Source organism: Globicephala melas, chromosome 2 (assembly GCF_963455315.2).
Source record: "Globicephala melas chromosome 2, mGloMel1.2, whole genome shotgun sequence".
Classification (NCBI taxonomy): domain Eukaryota; kingdom Metazoa; phylum Chordata; class Mammalia; order Artiodactyla; family Delphinidae; genus Globicephala; species Globicephala melas.
The window spans coordinates 113879434-113902194 of record NC_083315.2 but is presented as its reverse complement, the minus strand read 5'-3'; the positions used below and the strand labels follow the sequence as shown (position 1 = coordinate 113902194).

Below are 22761 nucleotides of genomic sequence, written 5' to 3'. Positions count from 1 at the left end.
ATATAGAGATGTAAAATTTTTCCCATCCAAGTTTACAGATTCTCGGAATTCTGTGGACTCCATGACTGTCCTAAAGGGGATGGCAGAACCACAAGACGGGAGGCCTGAGTTCCTGAATATCTGCATGTAGCTGGGACTCCACTCTCAAACTAGCCCCCCACCTCCCCACCACTGCCAAATACATTTTGCCTAAGTTAGAAGTAAATCACACGGGGCTTCGCCATTGAAGTTTTAGGTATATATATATATATATATATATATATATATATATATATATATATATATATATATAGACACACACACACACGTAATAACTAACAATACAAAAGTACACATATTTGTATTACTTGAAACTTCTTTTTCTTACAAGTAACCAAAAGCTTAACCAAAGAAGGAGGTATTACTGGAAGAGAGCTGGGATATCTCACTGGATACAAGGAGAAAGTAAACCGTCAGGTTTCTTAATGGGCTGCCATCAGAGCAGCTCTAGGAACCTCAGCAGTATTCTGGGGTGCTTGCCTCTTATGATAGGCCCTGCCATTAACAAGACTCAGCTTCCAACTCTGTTGCTGCATGTCTCTGCTAATATCCTTAGGCAGAGGAAGCTGATTGGTCCAGCCAGCTTGAGTCAGATGTCCTTCTCTGCTCCAATCATCCTTGACTTAGGGGTTTACTGTCCATGATTGAAACATGGCTTTGGGGGCCCACTATCTCTTGAGTGGGACATAGTTCTAAGAAAATGATAGCAAAAGCATTAAAACAAAATCTGAGCTTTTGCTATAAGCCAGATACCCTTCTGTGTGCTTTATAAGGATTATTTTAGACCTCTTCAAACCCTTTGAGATAGGTATGTGCTATTATTCCCATTTTAACGAAGAAGAAACCTAAGAACAAAACAAAGTTTAGAAAAATGTTCGAGGCTCCATGATAATTAAATGGCAAAGCTGAGATTTACACTCAGGCTGTCTAACTCCAGAGTCTGTGATACTGTTGCCATATTACATAGGAGGAAATAGGCTCAGAAAGACAATTTGACCCACCCATAGTTACAGGATACAGGGCCAAGATTTGAACAGGAGTCTGTCCCCAGAGCCCACGTCCTTTCTTAACCATTATAGGTAAAGGAGGGGAGGTGGTGGACTCAACTCCTGAGCCCATCTTGAAGGATGGGGAGGGGTGGGAGAGGCAAAGATGAGAAGGAAAGTCAATTCAGGCTGTGAGAACAGAGGAGGCCTTGCATTACCTGCACATACCAAAATCTGGGCAGCTCCACTTTCTGGGCCAGACATACTCTTATTCTGTTGATTACAATGAGATGGAAAGTTGAGCACCACAAAGCAAAGGGTTTCCTGGACCTGCCATTTTATTCTTACTGAATGCAGTGTCCAAATACTACTTCAAACTCACTCCTGAAGTAGAAAACTTCATGTGTCTGGACACTCTTGGGCCCAGCTGGGGCTGAGCAACAGCACTGAAGAGACATACAGAAGGAGGGGCAGGGCCTATGGCTGAGCCTTTTGGGGGAATTTTTAGGCCTTTTGCTGTAGGATTTCCCAATCCCTGAAAGTTTCCTTTCTTGGGACTCCTGTGATATAGGTTGAAGCCACTTCACAATGAGTTTAACCCCGTTAGTCTTTGCTGGAAACATAGTTCTTGCCCAGGTATTCTTAGATCTTAAACAAAGGGATAAGCTACCCCTAAAAAGATGAAAGCAGCAGGTAAGCAGCAGGTTTTCCAAACAAGCCCTGGGGTTTGTAAACATTACTCCTCCTCCCTTTATGCAAAGATGCAGATATCTTTTCAGAAAAGAACATGGTGACCTTTTGGTATATCATTCTTAAAAACACTATGTGTGGGCTTCCCTGGTGGCGCAGTGGTTGAGAGTCCGCCAGCCAATTCAGGGGACACGGGTTCGTGCCCCGGTCCGGGAAGATCCCACATGCCACGGAGCGGCTGGGCCCGTGAGCCATGGCCACTGAGCCTGCGCGTCCGGAGCCTGTGCTCCGCAACAGGAGAGGCCACAGCAGTGAGAGGCTCGCGAACAACAACAACAACAAAAAAAAAACGCTATGTGTAAGGTCCCAAGAAATTCCCCAAAGTCACTTCCTTCTTTCTTCTCTAAACTGAGATATAATTCACATACCATAAAATTCACCCTTTTAAAGTATATAATTCCGTGGTTTTTAGTATATTCACCACGTGCAACCAGCACCACTATCTAATTCTAGAACATTTTCATCACCCTAAAAAAGAAATCACATACACAGTAGCAGTCACTCCGTATTCCCCCACCCCTTAGCCCCTGGCAATCACTATCTACTTTTAGAGATGTATGTATGTGAAGGGACAATTTTCTATTTCTTTTCTGATCTTCCTCCTTAAAAAACACGTCAATTAATATCTGGCACTTTATTAAATAGTGTTGGGAAAATCGAATAGCCACATGCAAAAGAATGAAAGTGGATCACTATCTTACACCATATACAAAAATTAACTCAAAATGAATTAAAGACTTAAATGTAAGACCTGATACCATAAAACTTCTAGAAGGAAACATAGACAGTAAGCTTCTTTTTTTAAAATATTTATTTATTTATTTTTGGCTGCGTTGGGTCTTTGTTGCTGCACGCAGGCTTTCTCTAGTTGCGGTGAGCAGGGGCTACTCTTCGTTGTGGTGCGCGGGCTTCTCATCATGGTGGCTTCTCTTCTTGCGGAGCATGGGCTCTAGGCACGTGGGCTCAGTAGTTGTGACTCACGGGCTCTAGAGTGCAGGCTCAGTAGTTGTGGCGCAGGGGCTTAGTTGCTCCACGGCATGTGGGATCTTCCTGGACCAGGGCTCAAACCCGTGTCTCCTGCATTGGCAGGCGATTTTTAACCACTGCACCACAAGGTAAGTCCATTAAGCTTCTTGACATCAGTCTTGGCAATGATTTTTTGGATCCGACACCAAAAGGAAAGGCAACAACAGCAAGAAAATAAGTGGGATTATATCAAACTAAAAAGCTTGTGCGCAGCAAAGGAAACCATCAACAAAGAAAATGCAACCTACTGAATGGGAGAAAATATTTGCAAATCATATATCTAATAAGAGGTTAATATCCAAAATATATAAAAACTTATACAACTTAATGGCAAGCAAACAAAAAATTTGATTAAAACATGGGCAGAAGATCTGAATAGACATTTTTCCAAAGACTTACAGATGACCAATAGGTACATGAAAAGATGTTCAACATCACTAATCATCAGGGAAATGCAAATTAAAACCATAGTGAGATGTCACCTCACACCCATTAGAATGGCTATTATCTAAAAGACAAGAAACAACGTGTTGGCCAGGATGTAGGGAAAAGGGAACACTTCTACACACTGTTGGTGGGAATGTAAATTGATGCAGCCAGTATGGAAGACAATATGGAGGTTCCTCAAAAAGTTAAAAATAGAACTACCATATGACCCAGCACTTCTACTTCTGGGTATTTATCTGAAGGAAACAAAAATACTAACTCAAAAAGATATAGGCAACCCACATTCATTGCATTATTTAAAGTAGCCAAGACAAGGAAACAACCTCAGTGTCCACTGATGGCTGAATGGATAAAGAAAATGTTATATATACACATACATACACACACAGTGGATTATTATTTAGCTATTAAAAAGGAATGAAACCTTGTCACTTGGGACTACATGAATTAACCTTGACAGCATTATGCTAAGTGAAATAAATCAGAGAAAGACATATACAGTATGATCTCACTTACATGTGGAATCTAAAAAAACAAAAATCAACAAAAAATTTGAGCTCATGGATACAGAGAACAGATTGGTGGTTACCAGAGGCAGAGGATAGGGAGGGGTACAGGAGCAAAATGGGTGGAAGGGTCAAAAAATAAAAAATCCGACAGCTCATTTGTAACAAATAATTTATTGGGGTTGTGGGTTTTTTTTGCTTTTTTTTATTTTTTGGCTGCACTGCACGTCATACAGGATCTTAGTTCCCCGACCAGGAAGCGCAGTGTCTTAACCCCTGGACCACCAGGGAAGTCCCTGTAAACAAATGCTTTAGAAAGCATGTTTATAGAAACCTGTGAATAGCCCCACAGTTTTTTTTAAGCTACAGTGCCTCACTCACTGGTGCACGTAAGATTGCACAATCCAATTACCAAATTGAAATTTCATCCAGGAGAACTCATTTGGTATTGAAAAATTATAAAAGCCATATTTGTCAGCATAGTGAACGTAATTGCCAACATTAATTATCTGTTAAGTGACCAAAAGAATAAAAGCACCTTGCTCTAAAAATTAATGTGATATGATTAAGAGAAGTCAAGGGGTTTCTCAGCTCCTGAATTCAGTCTACAAAAGATGAAAACCTATAGTTTTGATGACAGTGCACTGTGAGTAGACAGAATATCCAAAAATGGTTTGAAGTTGTTAAGTTTTTGGTTTATGGATTAATCATTTTTCTGGAGACAACTTGAGTCATCAACATTCTTTGCAGACAAGGACTTTAAAAAATATTTCAGATTCCAAATATGGAGAAAAGGGGAAGTGAAAAAGCTTCTTACACACACGCGCGCACACACACACACACACACACACACGAATGACAAAGGGCGGGAAACCCTAGAGAAATAGAGTAGAATATCTTATTTGGTGGAAGCACATTTTTTATTTTGAGGGTAGAAATTAACTAGAGGAATAATGGGTTACATGCTGCATAGAGTTCAATAATTTTGTAAAATCTCTTAAAATCCTTTTTTCTGTGGTCTAAAAAACACAGCTCCATCTTAGGTTGTACAAAAGGTGTGTTCTTGAAAATCTGAGTAAAAATGTAATTTTTTGAAATTAAATTCTCTAGATGTCTGAAAGTTTTCTGACTTTAAAATAAAATCAGAATGATCTCTGGATAGAATTCTTCTGATAGGTAATAAACAGTAGGATTCTTAGCCTGCTCCACTGTACCTAGAATGCAACTTAAGTCATTACACCACATATTTTATTTCAAATAATTGTTTGAAAGATTTGCACTCTTGGGACTTCCCTTGGTTAAGGACTGGCCTTCCAATGTAGGGGACGCAGGTTCGATCCCTGGTTAGGGAACTAAGATCCCACATGTCGCGGGGCAACTGAGCCCTCACGCCACAACTACTGAGCCCACGCGCTCTGGAACCCGCGCACCACAACTCGAGAGAAGCCCACGCACCGCAACTAAGACCCGACACAGCTAAATAAATAAATAAATAAATAAATAAATGAAGCATTTGCACTCTGGTTGTTGTGTTTCTGTAGGGCCTGAATCCTCAAGTGAAATAATGGAATATGACAAAAGATGAGAGAAAGTATATCTAAATAGGGCTTGGTTTCCCTTCTCCTAAAGCATTTTACATCTGGGCATAAGGAGTTGAGGAATCTTGAATTTGAGCTATTATATTATGTTATATTATATTATATTATTTTCTGACCACTTGTGAGTGTCATATTTCAGGTACTTTCTCATATTTCCTTCAGGTTTTATGTCTTGTGCTTCCACTGCAGCTCTGGGATGGAGAAATGAGGGCATCAAGTCATGAATATCAAAATGTAACTTAGAAATAATTTAATGTAATATATGTGCTGCTATTGTTCTAGTCATGGAGCAAAATTAAACTGTTCTCCCCATCTGTCCCTTAAGCAACTCACGTTAAGTATAAGCAAAAGAAAGTGTGCTAGACTTTAGTTCAACAATCTTTGGCTTCCAAATGGAATTCTTCCAAATAGAATCAGAGGTACCGACATGAATCAATTAATCCACATGTGCCCTAGGGTCTGGGTTCTATAGATATCATGTTGCTTCTTCACTTGGTCCTCAGACACCATGGTCAAGATCAGCTGGTTCGCTATTGGTGCTGATTCCCAGGTCTGAATCCCAGGGAAGTGGGAGTTGATTGTTTCTCTAAGAGTAATTTTCATATCTGGAACATTATCTTTTCCACCCTCAATCTACTGCGACATGACTTTTTTTTTTAATCTTCTAGATATGGTCTCTGTGTTGCTTACCTGCGTATTGATTTATTTAACTAAGGTGTGGTTTGCTTTTTTTTAACTCCTAAATTATAGGGGAGGATCAAGGAGATTTACTTTATTTATCTGATTTGGTCCATTAACTGAAGTCAATAACTTTCAATCTACAAACTTACTAGAAAAAAAGATTGTGGATATTTATGTAACCTTGGAAGAGGCAGGATCTTTCTTGGCATTATCACTAAAATAGAAGACTAAAGGAGAAGATGGATGGATCTAAGTACACTAAATTTAAAAACTTGGGCATGTCAACAATATCGTAACCTAAAATTAAAAGGCAAAGTTAACTTTAAAATATATCTTTATCATCCTTAATAAAGGGCTTTTACCCTTAATATATAAAAAGCTTTCAGAAACAGTAGTAAAAATATAGGCTAAGAACAGATATAGGTAATTCACAGAAGAAGAAATACAAATAAATAAATGAACAAACAAATGTTCAAAGTCACTAGTCTTTCAAGAAACGCATGTTAAAACAATGAGATTTCATTCTTATCTTGTAAATAAATTGTTCAATGAATGTTTTCTTTCATGCCTGCTATGTGGCAGGGACTGTGCTAGATATAGAATACCCATGTATGGGTATGTGTATGGGTAGAAGGCAGTATGAGGGACTTTATACAATGGACTTTATATTTATTGGGTTGGCCAAAAATTTCCTTCAGTTGTTTGGTTTTATTTTATTTTATTTTATTTTTGACTGCGTTGGGTCTTCGTTGCTGCACGCAGGCTTTTCTCTGGTTGCGGCGAGCAGGGTCTACTCTCATTTGCGGTGCGTGGGCTTCTCATTGTGGTGGCTTCTCTTGTTGCAGAGCACAGGCTCTAGGCGAGCAGGCTTCAGTAGTTGTGGCACACAGGCTCAGTAGTTGTAGCTCGTGGGCTCTGGAGCGCAGGCTCAGTAGTTGTGGTGCACGGGGTTAGTTGCTCCATGGCATGTGGGATCTTCCCTGACCCGGGTTTGAACCCGTGTCCCCTGCATTGGGAGGCAGATTCTTAACCACTGAGCCACCATCTAGCTGATTGAATATTATACAGTTATTAAAATTCATGCTGAAGAATAGAAATATACTTAATAATATGACATAATATTACAAAAAAGTCTTGATTATGTAAATTAAAATGCTATATGAAGCATATGCACGGGAAAACATTTAAAAGGATATTTGCCAGGACTTCCCTGGGGGCACAGTGGTTAAGAATCCGCCTGCCAATGCAGGGGACACGGGTTCGAGCCCTGGTCCAGGAAGATCCCACTGCCGCAGAGCAACTAAGCCCGCTGGCGACAACTACTGAGCCTGTGCTCTAGAACCCACGAGCTACAACTACTGAGCTCGCGTGCCACAACTACTGAAGCCTGCATGCCTAGAGCCTGTGCTGCTCAACAAGAGAAGCCGCTGCAATGAGAAGCACGCACGCCGCAACAAAGAGTAGCCCCCACTTGCTGCAACTAGAGAAAGCCTGTGCACAGCCACAAAGACCCAACGCAGCCAAAAATAAATATTTATTTATTTATTTAAAAAACAAGGATATTTGCCAAAATATGAAGAGATTATCTCCAAGTAGTGGATTATAAGTGATTCATTTTTTTCAGAGCTACCTTTGAAACTAACAGATTTGAGCAGTGTCAGAGAACATGCCTTTGTTGATTGCTTTGTTGACTGCTATTATACAATATTATTTTATTATTATACAATAGCACTTATAGCTTTCTACCCCACATCTGCTTCTCTTCCTCTCCTTCCTGGAAGCTCCAATTTTATTCAGGTACCCACATTCTTCTAAGAAGCCTTTCGGTTTGGGGAGGCTAGCCCCAGTCCCAGCCCTAGAGGTAATTCCTGACTGGCCTAAGGGTAAGACTTAAGACAATCATAGTTATACCCGTCCCCTTTAAGGGTGGGCATGTGACCCCGTTCTAGACTGGGAGATATGAGAGGCCTACAAAAGGGAGGGGTCTGCCGAGCAAATTTTTTTCTGCTTGTAGATGTTGTTCTGTCGGTATGTGAAACCTAAAACTGCCCCAGTCATCTTGGACCATGAAGAGAACCAGTCTTAGAATGAGGTTATTACTGAAAATGGCAGAGTGGAGAATTAGAAGGCATCTAGGTCCTTGATGGCGCCATTAAGCTACTGATTATACTATGCCCAGAAACTCCTTATGTCTTTTTTCTTTTAATTAACTAATTTATTTATTTGGGGCTGTGCTGGGTCTTCGTTGCTGTGCGCGGGCTTTCTCTAGCTGCGGTGAGTGCGGGCTACTCTTCATTGCGGTGCACGGGTTTCTCATTGCGGTGGCTTTTGTTTCGGAGCACCAGCTCTAGGCGCGCAGGCTCAGTAGTTGTGGCGCACGGACTTAGTTGCTCCACGGCATGTGGGATCTTTCCGGACCAGGGCTCGAACCCGTGTCCCCTGCATTGGCAGGCGGATCTCAACCACTGCGCCACCAGGGAAGCCCACTCCTTATGTCTTGATTTTTTGTTGTGAGATAATGTTTCCTTACTGCTCAAGTTTATTTGAATTGGCAGTTTCTGTTACCTTCAACTGAAAACATCCTAATGATATAGCGTACCTTGGAAAAAAATAGCATAGTATAGTACAACAATCTTCGGTAGAGAATTTTGTTGTAGCATAAACTCCAGGGAGAAGGAGGGAAGAATTAGGACCTGAAGTTTATCCAAAACCAAAAATAATCTCCTAGAATTTGAGGAAGTGAGAAACTGGTAAAAATACATTTTGGTGAAGACTTCTTTGATCAGGACACGATAAAAGGAATTAGTTTTCTTCTCCATCTAATTAAATAATTATTGTTTCATGTTTTTGAAGTTTTTCTTCCAAAAAAAAAAAAAAACTTGACTTTTGTTTGACAAATATGTTCAACATCAATCCAATTTTTGATTTCCAAAATTTTAAAGTAACTCATTCATTATTCTCTAAAATTTTACTCTTCTTTAAAATCTTCCAATGCATGTCTTTCGAAGTACACTATTGGGAAACTATTCACTATTACATTTTACTTTCCTATAGCTAAATCTATGAAGTAATCAAACTGTGATTCAACATAATTTGCTCATGAAATTTATATAAAGTAGGTAATTTCATAGAAATCTATCAAACAAGATGAAAAATTGATTATTTGGTTAAAAGTATTCGAGAAGTGGTTTAGCTTTAAGATCTTCTTGATTTATTTTACAAGTAGTAGAAAAATCAGTTATGTGAGCTTATCTTAATTTCTTCTCTTTTCATATTCCTTAACTTCTATAACTGGCTTTTTGATAGTTGTTAGTATCAGTTACTGATCACTCCTTCTTATCATTCACACAATATATTTCGAGACCTTTGCTGAGGAAGGAAGGCTCAGATATTAATGAGCAACTTTATTATTTCAAGTTTGGGTTCTCTGCTCCTGTGAGTTTTCAGCTATTGATTTTAGCTACAGTAATTACTATATGTCTTTGTTTTTCAGAACTAGTGATCTTAAAGTTTTGGCATTTGAGAATTTTAATGTTTCTGTACAATGTTCCTGGACTTGGCTTAAATATTGAAATTTAAAACACTTGGTTAATGATCAGAAACATTTGACATTGTCCTATGTGGCACTCCTTGATCTTTGTGCACAAGGACACACCTGACCCTTGTACCGGTTGTGTACAAATCCCACTCATTAACTGTAGCTCCGCTCTTCTGTCTCCATCTAGGAAGTGTAACCTTATAGGCATTATCTTCAAACCAAAAACAAATTATTGGGAAATATTGGCACCTTTTATCAGCAACAAGTTACTGGAACATTCCTCCTGACACTTCATGACACTACACGGACACCACATGATGCCTCATGACTCCCAGTGAAAAACATTACTCTAGTAGTTACTACAATGCACTGGGAAATAAGAAACAAAAGACCAAAAAAAAGTCGTCTCCCTCATGTCGGAGAATAACCCTTGTTGGTGCAATAACTTAACCTCTCTATGCCTAAGGTCTCCTTACACACAAAATGAAAGTTACAAGTTCTCATGAAAATGTCTGGAAGTTTAACATTATTATTTTGTGGGAATTCCCTGGCATCCCAATGGTTAGGACCCCACGCTTTCACTGCAGAGGGCGCAGGTTCAATCCCTAGTTGGGGAACTAAGATCCTGCAAGCTGCGCAGCATGGCCAAAACCCCCCAAAAACAACAGCAAAAAACCCATTACTGTTTTGAGAGCTTCAATTCAATAAGATAGGATGGGAGGGCCTGGCAAAATAGGGAATCAACTGTGGAGGGCCTGGAATCACAGGCCGCGGAGTTGGACCTTCACGTAAGGGAGACTTGGGAAGATTACTGAACAGGGTAGTAGCATAATCATCAATACCTGTGTCTTAGGAGGAAGACTGGCAGCAGTGTATAGAATGGTGAGAGAGAGATGGAACTAAGAAAAGTTATGAGAGTATTGCAGAGGGCCAGACCAGGGTGGGGGGGAGATAAATTAAGAGTTTGGGATTAACATATATGCAATACTATATATAAAATAGATAAATAAGGACCTACTGTATAGCACAGGGAACTATATTCAGTATCTTGTAGTAACCTATAATGGAAAAGAATCTGAAAAAGAATATATATATGTATATACATGTATATATATATGAAACTTAATCACTTTGCTGTACACCTGAAACTAATACAACATTGTAAATTAACTCTACTTCAGTTTTTTTTAATGGTTTTTAAAAAATGGGCCAGACAAGAGATGCTGAGGGTAATTGCTGTGGAAGGGGGTTGGGAAGAGGAATGAGACCAGTTTAAGAGGTAATGGCACATGATAAATTACAGATGTAATAGGATTTGGTTACTAAATGATGTAACGAGTGAGGGAGAGGAAGGAAGGACTTGAATGGGACTTAGGTTTCTGGCCTGAACATCTGAAGATACTGATGACATTAACTGAATGGGAGTACAGGATTGCTTGTTTGTGCGTGTGTGTAATAGAAAAAGTGGGGCAGGGGGTAAGGAATGACTTTTGTCTTGTCTCAAGTGCCTGTGGACACCCGTGTGGTGCTCTACAACTGGACAGTTAGAGTATGCCTGGGGACGTTTCTTGGTATAAAGAAAAGGAATACTCTTGTAATGTGAACAGCTCATTTACATAGTGCTCAACCATTAGCGCCCCAAACCCTGAGATAGTTATTGCCTCGCTAGCAGTAAAAGCTTGATTACAGCCCCTGACTGATGACGGTGTAAAGGGCCTGGGTTCCCACAACTTCTACGGGCAAAATATTAAGTGTGATTAATTATCGTGTGGCACTATACAAAGACTAGATGATTTACTGTGGCTTCTGGAGGGCGCTTGCTTGGTTTTTCGCCGCAGCCCTCAGAGAACGGGAACTGGACAGCTCCCCGGGTGGCCTTCGGCCCTTCTGGGATCAGAGCCGCCCAGCCGCGAGCAGTCTCCAGACACGTGAGCCTGGGCCTTCGGGCCCACTCGGCCAAGGGTGGTTTGACCTTGGGCGGAGGGCACTTCCTTCCTTCTTCCGCGCTCTCGGACCCCGGCCCCGTCGGGGCGGGCGGGGCGGGGCTGCTCCGAGGCCCCGCCGCCGGCCCCGCCCCGCTTGCCGGCCGCCGCCGGCTCCCTCCGGCCCGCGGTGCGGTGCGCGCCTGCGCCAGCCCTCGCCTCGGAGCAGCCATGATGGTGGGTGTCCGCGGCGCCGAGTCCCGGGCGCGCGTTGGGGGCGGCGGGCGCGGGGCGGGTGCGGGGGCCGCGCCGGCCTGACACTAATGTCTCCCCTTGTGTCCCCCCCACTCCATCCTTTCCCCGGCGCGGCGGGCCCCGCCGACCTCGCAGGAAGGCCTGGACGACGGCCCCGACTTCCTCTCGGAGGAGGACCGCGGAGTAAGTTCTGTCTCCTTCTGGCTAGCGGGACCCTCCCTCCCTCGCCTTGGTCCAGGGGTGTGGTACGGGAGAGGGGTGTCTCCGGTCGCGCGGCACCCCCTACCCGCCGGCCTCCTTTCGATTTCCTCGCCGCACCGCGCCCCGCCCTCCTGCAGCCCTTCCTCCCTTGGGGCCGTTCGGTTCTGATTTCCCGGGGACCCGCGGCTGCTCTCGGCCCCCGCCACGGCTCCGACTCTTCTGTGGACCTCCTTCCCCGGCCGGTCCGGGTGCAGGTGGGGAAGTGGAGGTGGAGGCCGGAGCTGGACACCCGCCGCCACCACGTTGGGGACTATGAAAACCCATTGTCAGACCTTCCTGCCGGCACCTTCAATTTCCCCTTGGGGGGACCTCTCGAACCCGCCCTTGCCCACCCTTCTTTTCCTCTAAAACATTATAGTACGGGGTTGTTCTAAATTACCCTTTTGCACGGGATTTTACAGTTGCCGAATCTAAACTCTTCTCCAGTATCCTACCAGATTTTGTGAAGTGCTGGTAGTCCACAGTACCTTTACTTTTCCTAATGTCCAAAAAAATACATCTTTTGCAGAGATCCCTTGGTGGTGATTTGAGGCAGTGCATTTCAGTTCAGAAAGGGCCTTCAGGGCTATGATTCCTCCCTCCCACGCTCTACCCCCATTTACTTTGGCCGAAGGGTAGTAATCTGTATAGTGCCTTGTACAAGTGAGCACTTGAAAAACATTGATACATGATAACTGCAGCTCAGCAACGTTCCATGGTTCCTTCACATTTAACAGTTTGCACTTTAGTTTTCCGTTTTGCTTTTACTTATTTATCTTAGACAATGTGAGAGACACGTCTGTTAGTCGATTTTGGGCAGGTGATAAAATATTTTTATAGGATGTTATTCCTGGTTTTTTTAAATAAGAGATAAGGTAGTTAGTATTAACTGATGACCTTTATAAAGTTTTAAAATGGTAAGAAAGATGCAGAAGGTGCTGCATATTTTTATAAACGATGAATTAATAAATTTCTCAGTTTACAGAAAAGCATCATTTAGAATTACTAGTTTGCATGAAAGCATCATGTAGGATTTCTGGTTATTTCTTAAAATTTTAGGTTTTAATGAATTTTAAGACAAAGTGCATGTGTATGAATGTGTATATGTATCTTCTGGGGTAGGGGAATCATAGTAATAGTCATATCTGGGCACTGTGTTAGCACTGTATAAGCATTGTTTCCTTATATCCTCTTATCATCCTTGTGAAGCTTTTAGTATCCCCCATTTACAGATGAGAAATCTGAACCTCAGAGAAACTAAGTGAGTAGTCTGAAGTCACACAGCCAGTGAGTGAGAGAGGTGGACTTTAAACCATGCTGCTGACATCAAAGCCAGCGCACCTATTTCTCAAAGTCGTCTTGAAACACTTGCATCAGAATCACCTGGGGTGTTTGAAAAACTAAAGTCAAAAGTTTCTGGGCCCACCCTCTAGTAAATCAATCTCTTGAGGTAGGGAGGACAGATAAGTACTTTGTTAACTAGCAAGATGATTCCATTGTACACTGAAGTCTGATTATGGCTGCACAAAGTTATCCTGCTATTGCCTCATTTCAGGAACAGAAATTTCAGGCCTGTTTAAATTTCCTTATATTGTGTTTGTCCTGATAGAAATAGAGTGCCATAAATAGATTAGAACTTTTAGGCATTGCACTTTTAGTTTAGATTGCTTGTTCAGCCTTTTAAGAAAGTCTTGATAGAGAAAAAGCATGCAGTACCTATTTGATACAAATTGTAGGGGGGACATCACAGATTCAAAAATAATAGTGCAAGCATTTCATTCAAAGCAGTAAGTAAGCAAAATTAAAGATAGCATTTTAAAATACATTTTTAAGCAGCCTTAAATTTTCATTATGATTTGGAACAGAAGAGAGTCTTACAGCCTTAAGAATATACTGTTTTGTAAGAAACTTAAAAAGCAGACTTTAAGAATACACAATATTGAAAATTATTGGCCACTTTTTGATCTCTTCGGTTACACCTCTGCATAGAAGGGTATTTTTTTCTTTCCCAAAGGAAGGACAGTAACATATTATTTAGTAAACAAATGAGCCCTTTGAACTGGACACATTTTGCTCTGATGTGCTTGTTAAATAGAGCAGTACATGCCAGCATGATGGCGTAATTCTCTTAGCATTTGATTTGAATTCTAAATAATATGTTTATTGTTTTCAGAATTACTTCAGGTGGAGGAAGTGCACCTCTCCTGGACTCCTAGGCTTGCTCCTCCCTCTTATTCCTTATCTTCATTAATGTCATCATTTGTAGTCCTTCATGCAAGAAGCTTCTGAATCATAACCTTCATCCCCATACCAGAACAGTCACTGAGACCAGATAATTTCACCTCAGAAATGTTGTTAGCCCATCTTTCATTTATATGGCCACAGTTAAGTTCCCTCTATCTCTTGCCTGGACTGTAGCAGTATCTCATTGGTCTGTCTCCAGGCTCTCTACTTTCCAGTCCAGACTGCACATGACTGGTAGTTACCTAACTGAAATGATTAGATCATATGGCACCAATAGTCACAAGGACTTAACGGGGACCCAGTTCTTTTTGCAGTAAGGTCCAAACTCCTTATGCTAGCATTGAACACCGTTCATAACGCTTTCTGGCTGACTTCATTTCTCAAGATGCCCCTGCCCCATACACACACACACACACACACACACACACACACACACACAATAGGCATATTCTAGTCTACTTGTCATTGCCCACCCACCTCTGCACTTTAATGTCTGCTTTATGCATGCTTCTCAGTGCTGTGGAGTGGGGTTTTTTTTCCCTCACCTTTTTTTTCACATGAAATTTGACTTAACCTTTTAAGACTTGGCCCAGATGTTTGCATTTTCTTTTGTACCTACTCAGCATTTAGCTTGAACATATTCCACATTTATTGATAGTTATTTCTGATAAAAACGTGACATAGATTTCGTTGGCAAAGGATAAGATGGATGTTGGCAGAGGAAGAAGAGAAAGTTCCTGCCCTGGGGCCATGGCAGTGTAGTGAGGAGCTTACCGGTGAAGTGCTGTGGGAGTACGAAGGAGAGTGAAGACATAATGGTAACTACACAACTGATGAAGCGTTTGCTGCATACTAGGGACTTTCCACACATCAACTCAATTCTCAAATCCCTGTGAAGTAACTGCTACTATTATTCCTACTTTGGAAAGGAAAAGTGAGGTTCAGAGAGATTAAATAACTTGCCCTGGTTCATACAGCCGGTATGAGCTGTATTCAAACTCAGGGAGTCTAGCTATAGGTACTGGGCTGTTAACCACTGTGCTGTTGCCTACAGGAGCTAAGCCTTAAATGTTGATTGTGTAGGCTCCCAGGGATGGGGAAGGCTTGCCAGCAGAGAGGATAACATGTAGGTAGGTCATTAGGTTCCACCTGGAGCACTTTTTCTTACTGGAAGCAGGAGTAGATATGGGTAATACAGATAAAGTGCATAATGTGGGAAGTCCTGAGGGATCACCAGCTAGGAAGGACATATGCCCAGATGAAAATAGCATTGTAGATGACTCCGATGTGGAAGGTGGATTGCTTCTTCCTTGCAGAAAGCAGAGAAACCTGTTACCAGGCTTTTGCGGCAGTCCAGATGAGAAATGTTAAAGGTAGAACTAAGGCAGTGGAAGAAGGGATGAAGGAGGGGACATAGCAGAGAGATATTTAGAAGATAGAATGCACAGGGCATAGTGGCTGAATAAATACATGTGCTAGACAGAGGAGAAGGAGATGAGGAATATACGAGAGAATAGCAGAGTTAGAAGGTAGATAATAAGTTTGGTTTTCAGATATGTTGGATTTGAAGTGCCTGTGAAGTGTCTAATCCCTTCCCTGCCAAACTAGAAAGTAAGATCTGAAAGGGTGAAGATTGTGTCCTTTCATTGCTCTATCGCAAGCACATCTGACAGTGGTTGGCACGTTGAAGGCACTCAGTTGTTTAATAAGTAAATACATCCAGGTGGATATGTCTAGTTAGTAACTTGAAATTATGATTGGGAACTTAGAATAAGAGGTGTGAGTTGAAGGTATAAATTTCAGAGTTATTAGTCAAGAATGGCCGAGTTTGCCAACGCTAGATAGTATCCAGCGGGAAACAGCATTCACAGGCCAAGGAGAAGAAATGGACTAACTGATGGGGCTGAGATGAGTGGGGAGAAAATGAAAAGAGTCCCCAGAAGTTGAGAGAGTTTTAAGGACATGGTCAGAATGATCATTGAGGCAAAATACCGAAGAGAGATCAAGAAGACTGCAAAGTATTGGATTTGGAAATTAGGTCCTCACTGTGTGGAGGTGTTGTGAGACCAGGGCTAACTTGACTAGAAGAGCATTGTACAAGCAGGTTCTAGAGCAAACAGGCAGATTACCTGCTCAGGTAGCCGGAGAGCTCTGCTCTCCATGGGACACCACTCCTTCTGAGAATGCAGAGGAGATGGTGAGTACAGATCTATTTATAGAAAGACTTATTGATGGGTCTGAGGGAAAACAGCTGCTAATGTTTATTTCTTGGGGATGTGGGAGACAGGGTCACTTGTTGAGCATAGGGTGGAAATGCAATCGAGGGTTGAGATAGTAAAGCTTTGGAGTGGTTGCTCAGGGAATCAGAAGGGGAGCTGAGCAGATCGACCCTGGACTGTTGAATGGTTTTAAGAGTCTAGTGCAGTTGGGAGAGCAATAATTTGTAGTGGACAAGCACAGACAGTTGTGACTTTAGCCACACTCAGCTCAAAAAAGCAAAGAAAGTTGATGATTGAATTGATCCTACATGTGGGAATTTGCAAGCCAAGTACGGCAAAAGAGCAATGGGAGTTGACAAGACCAGCAAGAAAGGCATTGGAGTGACATCATGCGACTCTAGTAATGTTTTGCTATTCCTAGTATGATGGATGAAAGGGAATCTAGTTTCCGGAAAGTATATGTATAATCAACCGTTGATTTGACTGCTGAGTATACAGAGTATCATAATGGAAATAATTTATTACAGGACTTCCAAAATCATAACTGGTTGTAAATCAACTACTTCAATAAAAATTTTTTTTAAATCATAACTGGACTAGGAGTAAAATAGATTTAAATTTTGGCCTGAGTTAGTGAACTTAACAGAATTTCTGTCTGCCTCATGGGGTTTTTCACTGATTATACTGTAATTCCCTAGAAATAGTTTCTTAGCCCTGTTACGGTTCGTGCCTTTCTTTCAGGGCTGCAGTGAGCCAGAAGAATAGGGCCTGGGGGGCCACTGTAAGGATTAGGCTTTTCTCTAAGTGGGAACCCCTTAGGTTTTGAGCAGAGGAGTGATTTCTAGTTTAGTGGGATGGTTCCAGTGGCCCTATAAGGAGTATAGATTGAAGAGGGAAAGAGGCAGAAGCAAGAGACCAGTTGGGAGGCTGTTGCAATAATCAGTTATTTTCCTTCTTCCTTCCTCCTCCATCCATCCATCCATCTCTGTACATGTACTTTTCTGGCAAAAGATTAACAGTTAAGTTTTTAGGAGTGTCATAAGGTTGATACTTTAACATGTAAACACATCAGTGTAGTAAACTAATAGTGAATGTCCTCTTTACTAAGTAATTATATGTGAAGAATTAATCTATCAGCAGTAGGGCAGTGTCTTTAGATTATTTTTCTAAGGATAGTGTGTTTTGCTTAATCATTTTCTCTGCCTGGGCTTTCTCTTGACCATGACACAGGTGTTTAACCTAGTCAGTCTTTGACAAAAGGAAGTATTGGCCCAGATAAGGGTTAAACTGGTGAATATAGTCCAGTTAGAATTTCCTCAAACTGACCTCACTACTTGCAGAGTTAATTAAATGTTGATGAATCACAAGTTGTTTGCTTTGACTCTTCCCCTTAACCAAAACTGTCTAAAATTACTGACTTTTCTGTAAACAAAGAAAAAAATCCACCTGGAAAATCTGTGTACATTTTATGTAATTAACACTAAATTTACAGGAATTCCCTGCTGTCCAGTGGTTAGGAACTCCGTGATTCCACTGCAGGGGGCCTGGGTTCCACCCCGGTTGGGGAACTAAGATCCTGCAAGCCGTGCGTCATGACCAAAAGAACAAAAACAAAAAAAACCACACACTAAATTTACAATATGATATTTTATTAAATCTAAGGCACAACTGATTGGAAGACATATTTTCCAGTGCTTTAATATGCTTTAATAAGGCATACAAGAGAGAATTTATCAAAGAGTTAGAAAGTAAGAAGTAGAGGAATAAAAGCAAAGGAGGGAACTTCTGGGGCTGATGGAAATGTTCCATATCTTAATTATGGTGATGATTACAGGGGTGTAACCTACATATTTGTTTAAACTCTTCGAACTATATACTTAAAATCTGCAGTTCATTATATGTAAACTATACCTAAAAAATAAAGTACAAGACCAAAAGTGGTAAATGTATAATACAGTAATATTATTTATTGATAAGTTACAATTTTAAAAACCCAGGTGTTTTACTATCAGACAAAACAAAGCAAAAAAAGGGGAACAGTGTATTTGGTATAAAAGGATAACGAAATGGAAGACAGAGAAATATTTTAATAATTTAAAATAATCTTTAATTGGAAGAAAAAATAACAGCCCTTCATATGTGGAAATCCTGAAAGGTGTGTTTCCAAATTGATGGCGCAACGGTTAAAAAAAAAGAAAATAAACCTGAAAATTAAAATATACTTAGAGATATGAAATCTGGCAGAAATATTTTATATAATCATTGAAAAGAAAATATTAGCAGTTGAGATGAAGTTTTGACAGAATGTAAAGACAAGGACAACCTGGAAAATCTAGGCCAGTGTTCCCAAGTACGGCTTTTAAGGCTCATTCTGAAGATTCTGTTTTGATACGTCTGGGATAGGGCGTGGGATTCTGTATTTTTTAACAAGCATCCAGGTTGAGTCTTATGAGTTGTGTCTGAAAAATCCTAGACTAGGCAGTGAAAACAAGAAATGGAGAATTGCTAAGGTTATTATTCCAAAAACCACATGATAAATTTATGAGTTTCCTGTGGCTGCTATAACAAATTACTGCAAACCTGACGGGTTAACACAACAGAATTTATTCTCTCACAGTTCTGCAGGCCCGAAGTCTGAAATCACTATCACTGAGCTGAGATCAAGGTGTTGGCAGGGCCATGCTCCCTGAGGCTCTAGCGAAGAATTAGTTACTTATCTCTTCCAGCTTTCTCCTGGCTGCCTGCAATCCTTGGCTTGTGGCTTTACCACTCTAATCTCTGCCTCCGTAGTTAAGTTGCCTTCTCTTTTTTGTCTGTGTCAAATTTCCCTCTGCCTCCTTCTTATAAAGATACATGTAATTGTATTTAGGACCCACCTGGATAATCCAGGATAATCTCCCCATCTTTTTTACCATATAAGGTAACATTCACAGGTATTTGGATATGGATGTCTTTTGGGGAGCTGTAATTCATCCCACCACAATAAACATCTTAAGAGTGGCCTGAATGTGAGTAAAGAGAAATAAGGAAACAGATTTCTTAAATTAGAATTAAGGTAAGGGGTTAGAGAACAGGTAGGAAGGACAGTTTGAAGACATAAGACTAAATAAAAGCAAGAAAACCAAAGAACAAAGTACTCTCTAATGTTTCCAATACTTCAGAAGCAATGAAGATAGTTGGAAAATGAAAAAGAATACTCCTTTGTAATTCAGAACAACCTTTAAGTTCATTTCTTTTATCAGACAGTGGGCTACATGTAGCATTGAGTACAATAGCAATTTTTTAAACATTTTAAAATATTTTTATGTAAGTTTATAGTATTAACTTTTAAAAATATGATTACTGATTGAAATTTATTTTAATATAAACTTATTAAAGTTATCAATAAAGTTTTCATTAAAGGCCATGCAATTTAAATAGTGATGAATTTCTTCTGTGACTCTTAAGTTAGATTGTATGTAATGGTATTTATTTTTTAAAAACATGTCTAGTCAATATAGAACCAAAAGAGCAAAAATGAAATAGTATGTTACTTTCATTACTAATAAACAACCCTATTTAATGGAAAACTTCACAAAATTCATCTTTTAATAAATCGCAAGATTCCTTAAAGGCTTATTTTTTTCCTATTTATAAAAGTAATACATGCATATTGTGGAAAGTTGGGAGAATAAAAGAATATACAAAGAAGCAAATCCACTGCAACTCACATTTTGTTGTATTTCCTATAAGCCTTTTATGTATGCATTTTTTTAACATCTTTATTAGAGTATAATTGCTTTACAATGGTGTGTTAGTTTCTGCTATATCACAAAGTGAATCAGCTATACGTATACATATATCCCCATATCCCCTCCCTCTCGCGTCTCCCTCCCACCTCCCTATCCCACCCCTCTAGGTGGTCACAAAGCATGAGCTGATCTCCCTGTGCTATGCGGCTGCTTCCCACTAGCTATCTATTTTACATTTGGTAGTGCATATAAGTCCATGCCACTCTCTCACTTTGTCCCAGCTTACCCTTCCCCCTCCCCGTGTCCTCAAGTCCAGTCTCTATGTCTGCGTCTTTATTCCTGTCCTGCCCCTAGGTTCTTCAGAACCATTTTTGCATTTTTTTTAATATAATTGAGATCATAGAATAAACAATTTTGCTTCCAGCATTTTTTCCATTTACATTGTAATTGAAATTTGAAACACTAATGACTAGGTAAGATTCCAAAGTCAGTCCTGGCTTTTACAACTAGAGTATTTGAAGCAAGCTACTTAGTTACACTTTAAATATTTCATATCTTTGCAGCTGGCTGAGACTTTATCTTTTAGTGTGTTTGTTTCTTTTGTAAATCTCCAAATTACCCAAAGATGTTAGAATGTTTATTTGTTTAAAGGGGAAGAAAAATGGATGAAATTTAAGAATTATAAGTAGAATTATGATTAGAATTATATGTGGAGAACTTTTCTCATAAATGGGTAAATAGAAATGGGTGTATAGAGTAAAAATTAATTTAGAAGAATTAAAGAGTACTGTAGAGTAAAATTTAATTCATATCACAGGAGTTAATTATTGAGTATTATATGTTATATTTTTAGCATTTTACATATACATAATACATATATGTAATATATTTAATTATCATTAATAGTTTTATTGTATATTCCTGAATTAAAATAAGCAATAGAGTTTAAATGATTGGCCAATATTCTTTTTATTATTTTTCTTGTTCTTAAAGGGAACACTTGAACTTTTAAAGGACCATCTTCTTGGAAAATAGTTTACTTTTTGGGTGAAACTGTAATAATGTTTAGCACATTGACTCATACAAAGCAAAGTGTAGTTGCATGGTGTAGAATGAAAATTGGTTAAGATAATAACATAACCAAAGCATCTCCCCTCAGATAGATAGATAGATAGATAGATAGATAGATAGATAGATAGGTACAGATATAGATAGAGTAAATGAACTTGAGTACTTTTTAGATTTCAGATTCTTTAGTTTCGTTTTTGCATTGTCTTATTGTCTGGGAGAAGAATTAAATTGTATAAAAGCCTACAGAATTTTCATTGAGTTATTTTCTTTTTCTAGCTTAAAGCAATAAATGTAGATCTTCAAAGTGATGCTGCTCTGCAGGTGGACATTTCTGATGCTCTTAGTGAGAGAGATAAAGTAAAATTCACTGTTCACACAAAGGTAAATGGGATTTTGTACTTCTGTTATTTTAGTTATTGTGCTAATGTTACATATGTAATAATATATTGACTAGAATTTTGGTTTTGAACATAATCAGTAATTCTATTTTAGTTTATAATTCACTGCTGTTATTTTAACAAAACGTTTTAGGGAAGTGTACTTTTTAAAGATTAACATTTGAGAATTAATCATAGAACTTAGACATAGTACAAATTTAATTTTCTCTGGACTTTAATATCTTTTACCATTCTTGTTATTTTCAGTTTTGGTACATTCCTTCAGTTAAATTACTGTTGTTGTTTTTTGTGTTTTTTTTTTTGTGGTGCACGGGCCTCTCACTGTTGTGGCCTCTCCCGTTGCGGAGCACAGGCTCCGGACGTGCAGGCTCAGTGGCCATGGCTCACGGGCCTAGCCGCTCCGCGGCATGTGGGATCTTCCCGGACCAGGGCATGAACCCGTGTCCCCTGCATCGGCAGGCGGACTCTCAACCACTGCACCACCAGGGAAGCCCTAAATTACTGTTTTAACAGACTATTTTCTTTTTAGATTTCAGTTCTCAGGCACATTTTCAGATTGTGATCTATTTTTCTTTGTCTGAATAGTTGAGTTTGTTATATTTATAGGATAACTTTGTAATGGTGGAAGTACAATATAATAAGAGGCTGTCAGCTTATTTTTCTCAAAGATCCCAGGATAATTTTGTCTGGGTGTCTCAGGGTTTTCATAATAGAGTGTAAAAGCACTGAGAATCTTTCATAAAAGACTAATTTTAAAAAATAAGGTATAAAATGTTAAAAGTGTTTTTAGTGTAACTTCGATTTTTATTTGAGAGAATCTCTTTCTTTGCAGAGTTCATTGCCAAATTTTAAACAAAACGAGTTTTCAGTTGTTCGACAACATGAGGAATTTATCTGGCTTCACGATTCCTTCGTTGAAAATGAAGACTATGCAGGTTACATTGTAAGTGTTGAGGTTCCATTTTAATCCCATTTTCTAGGAGCTTTTTAGATACTTTATTATGTGTTGAAATCTTCTTTTGCACTTCTAGTGAACTGAGGTAGTTTTTTTTAAATTGCCAGCTACAAAATGTAATTGACTACCACTTTTATCCTGAGTTGTCTTGTTTG

General features: G+C 39.8%; 1 protein-coding gene across 2 annotated transcripts in view; it reads left to right on the top strand.

The window, feature by feature from the left end:
• Window positions 1-11668: 11668 nt before the first annotated feature.
• The window catches only part of SNX6 (sorting nexin 6), a 54693-nt gene continuing 43600 nt past the window's right edge, over window positions 11669-22761 (top strand). For both annotated transcript variants that reach the window (XM_030854774.2, XM_030854773.2), the window contains exons 1-4: window positions 11669-11730; window positions 11884-11931; window positions 21530-21634; window positions 22484-22594. In XM_030854774.2, coding sequence (XP_030710634.1) covers window positions 11725-11730; window positions 11884-11931; window positions 21530-21634; window positions 22484-22594 — 270 coding nt within the window. In that variant the 5' untranslated portion in view covers window positions 11669-11724. The remainder of the gene's footprint in view (window positions 11731-11883; window positions 11932-21529; window positions 21635-22483; window positions 22595-22761) is intronic.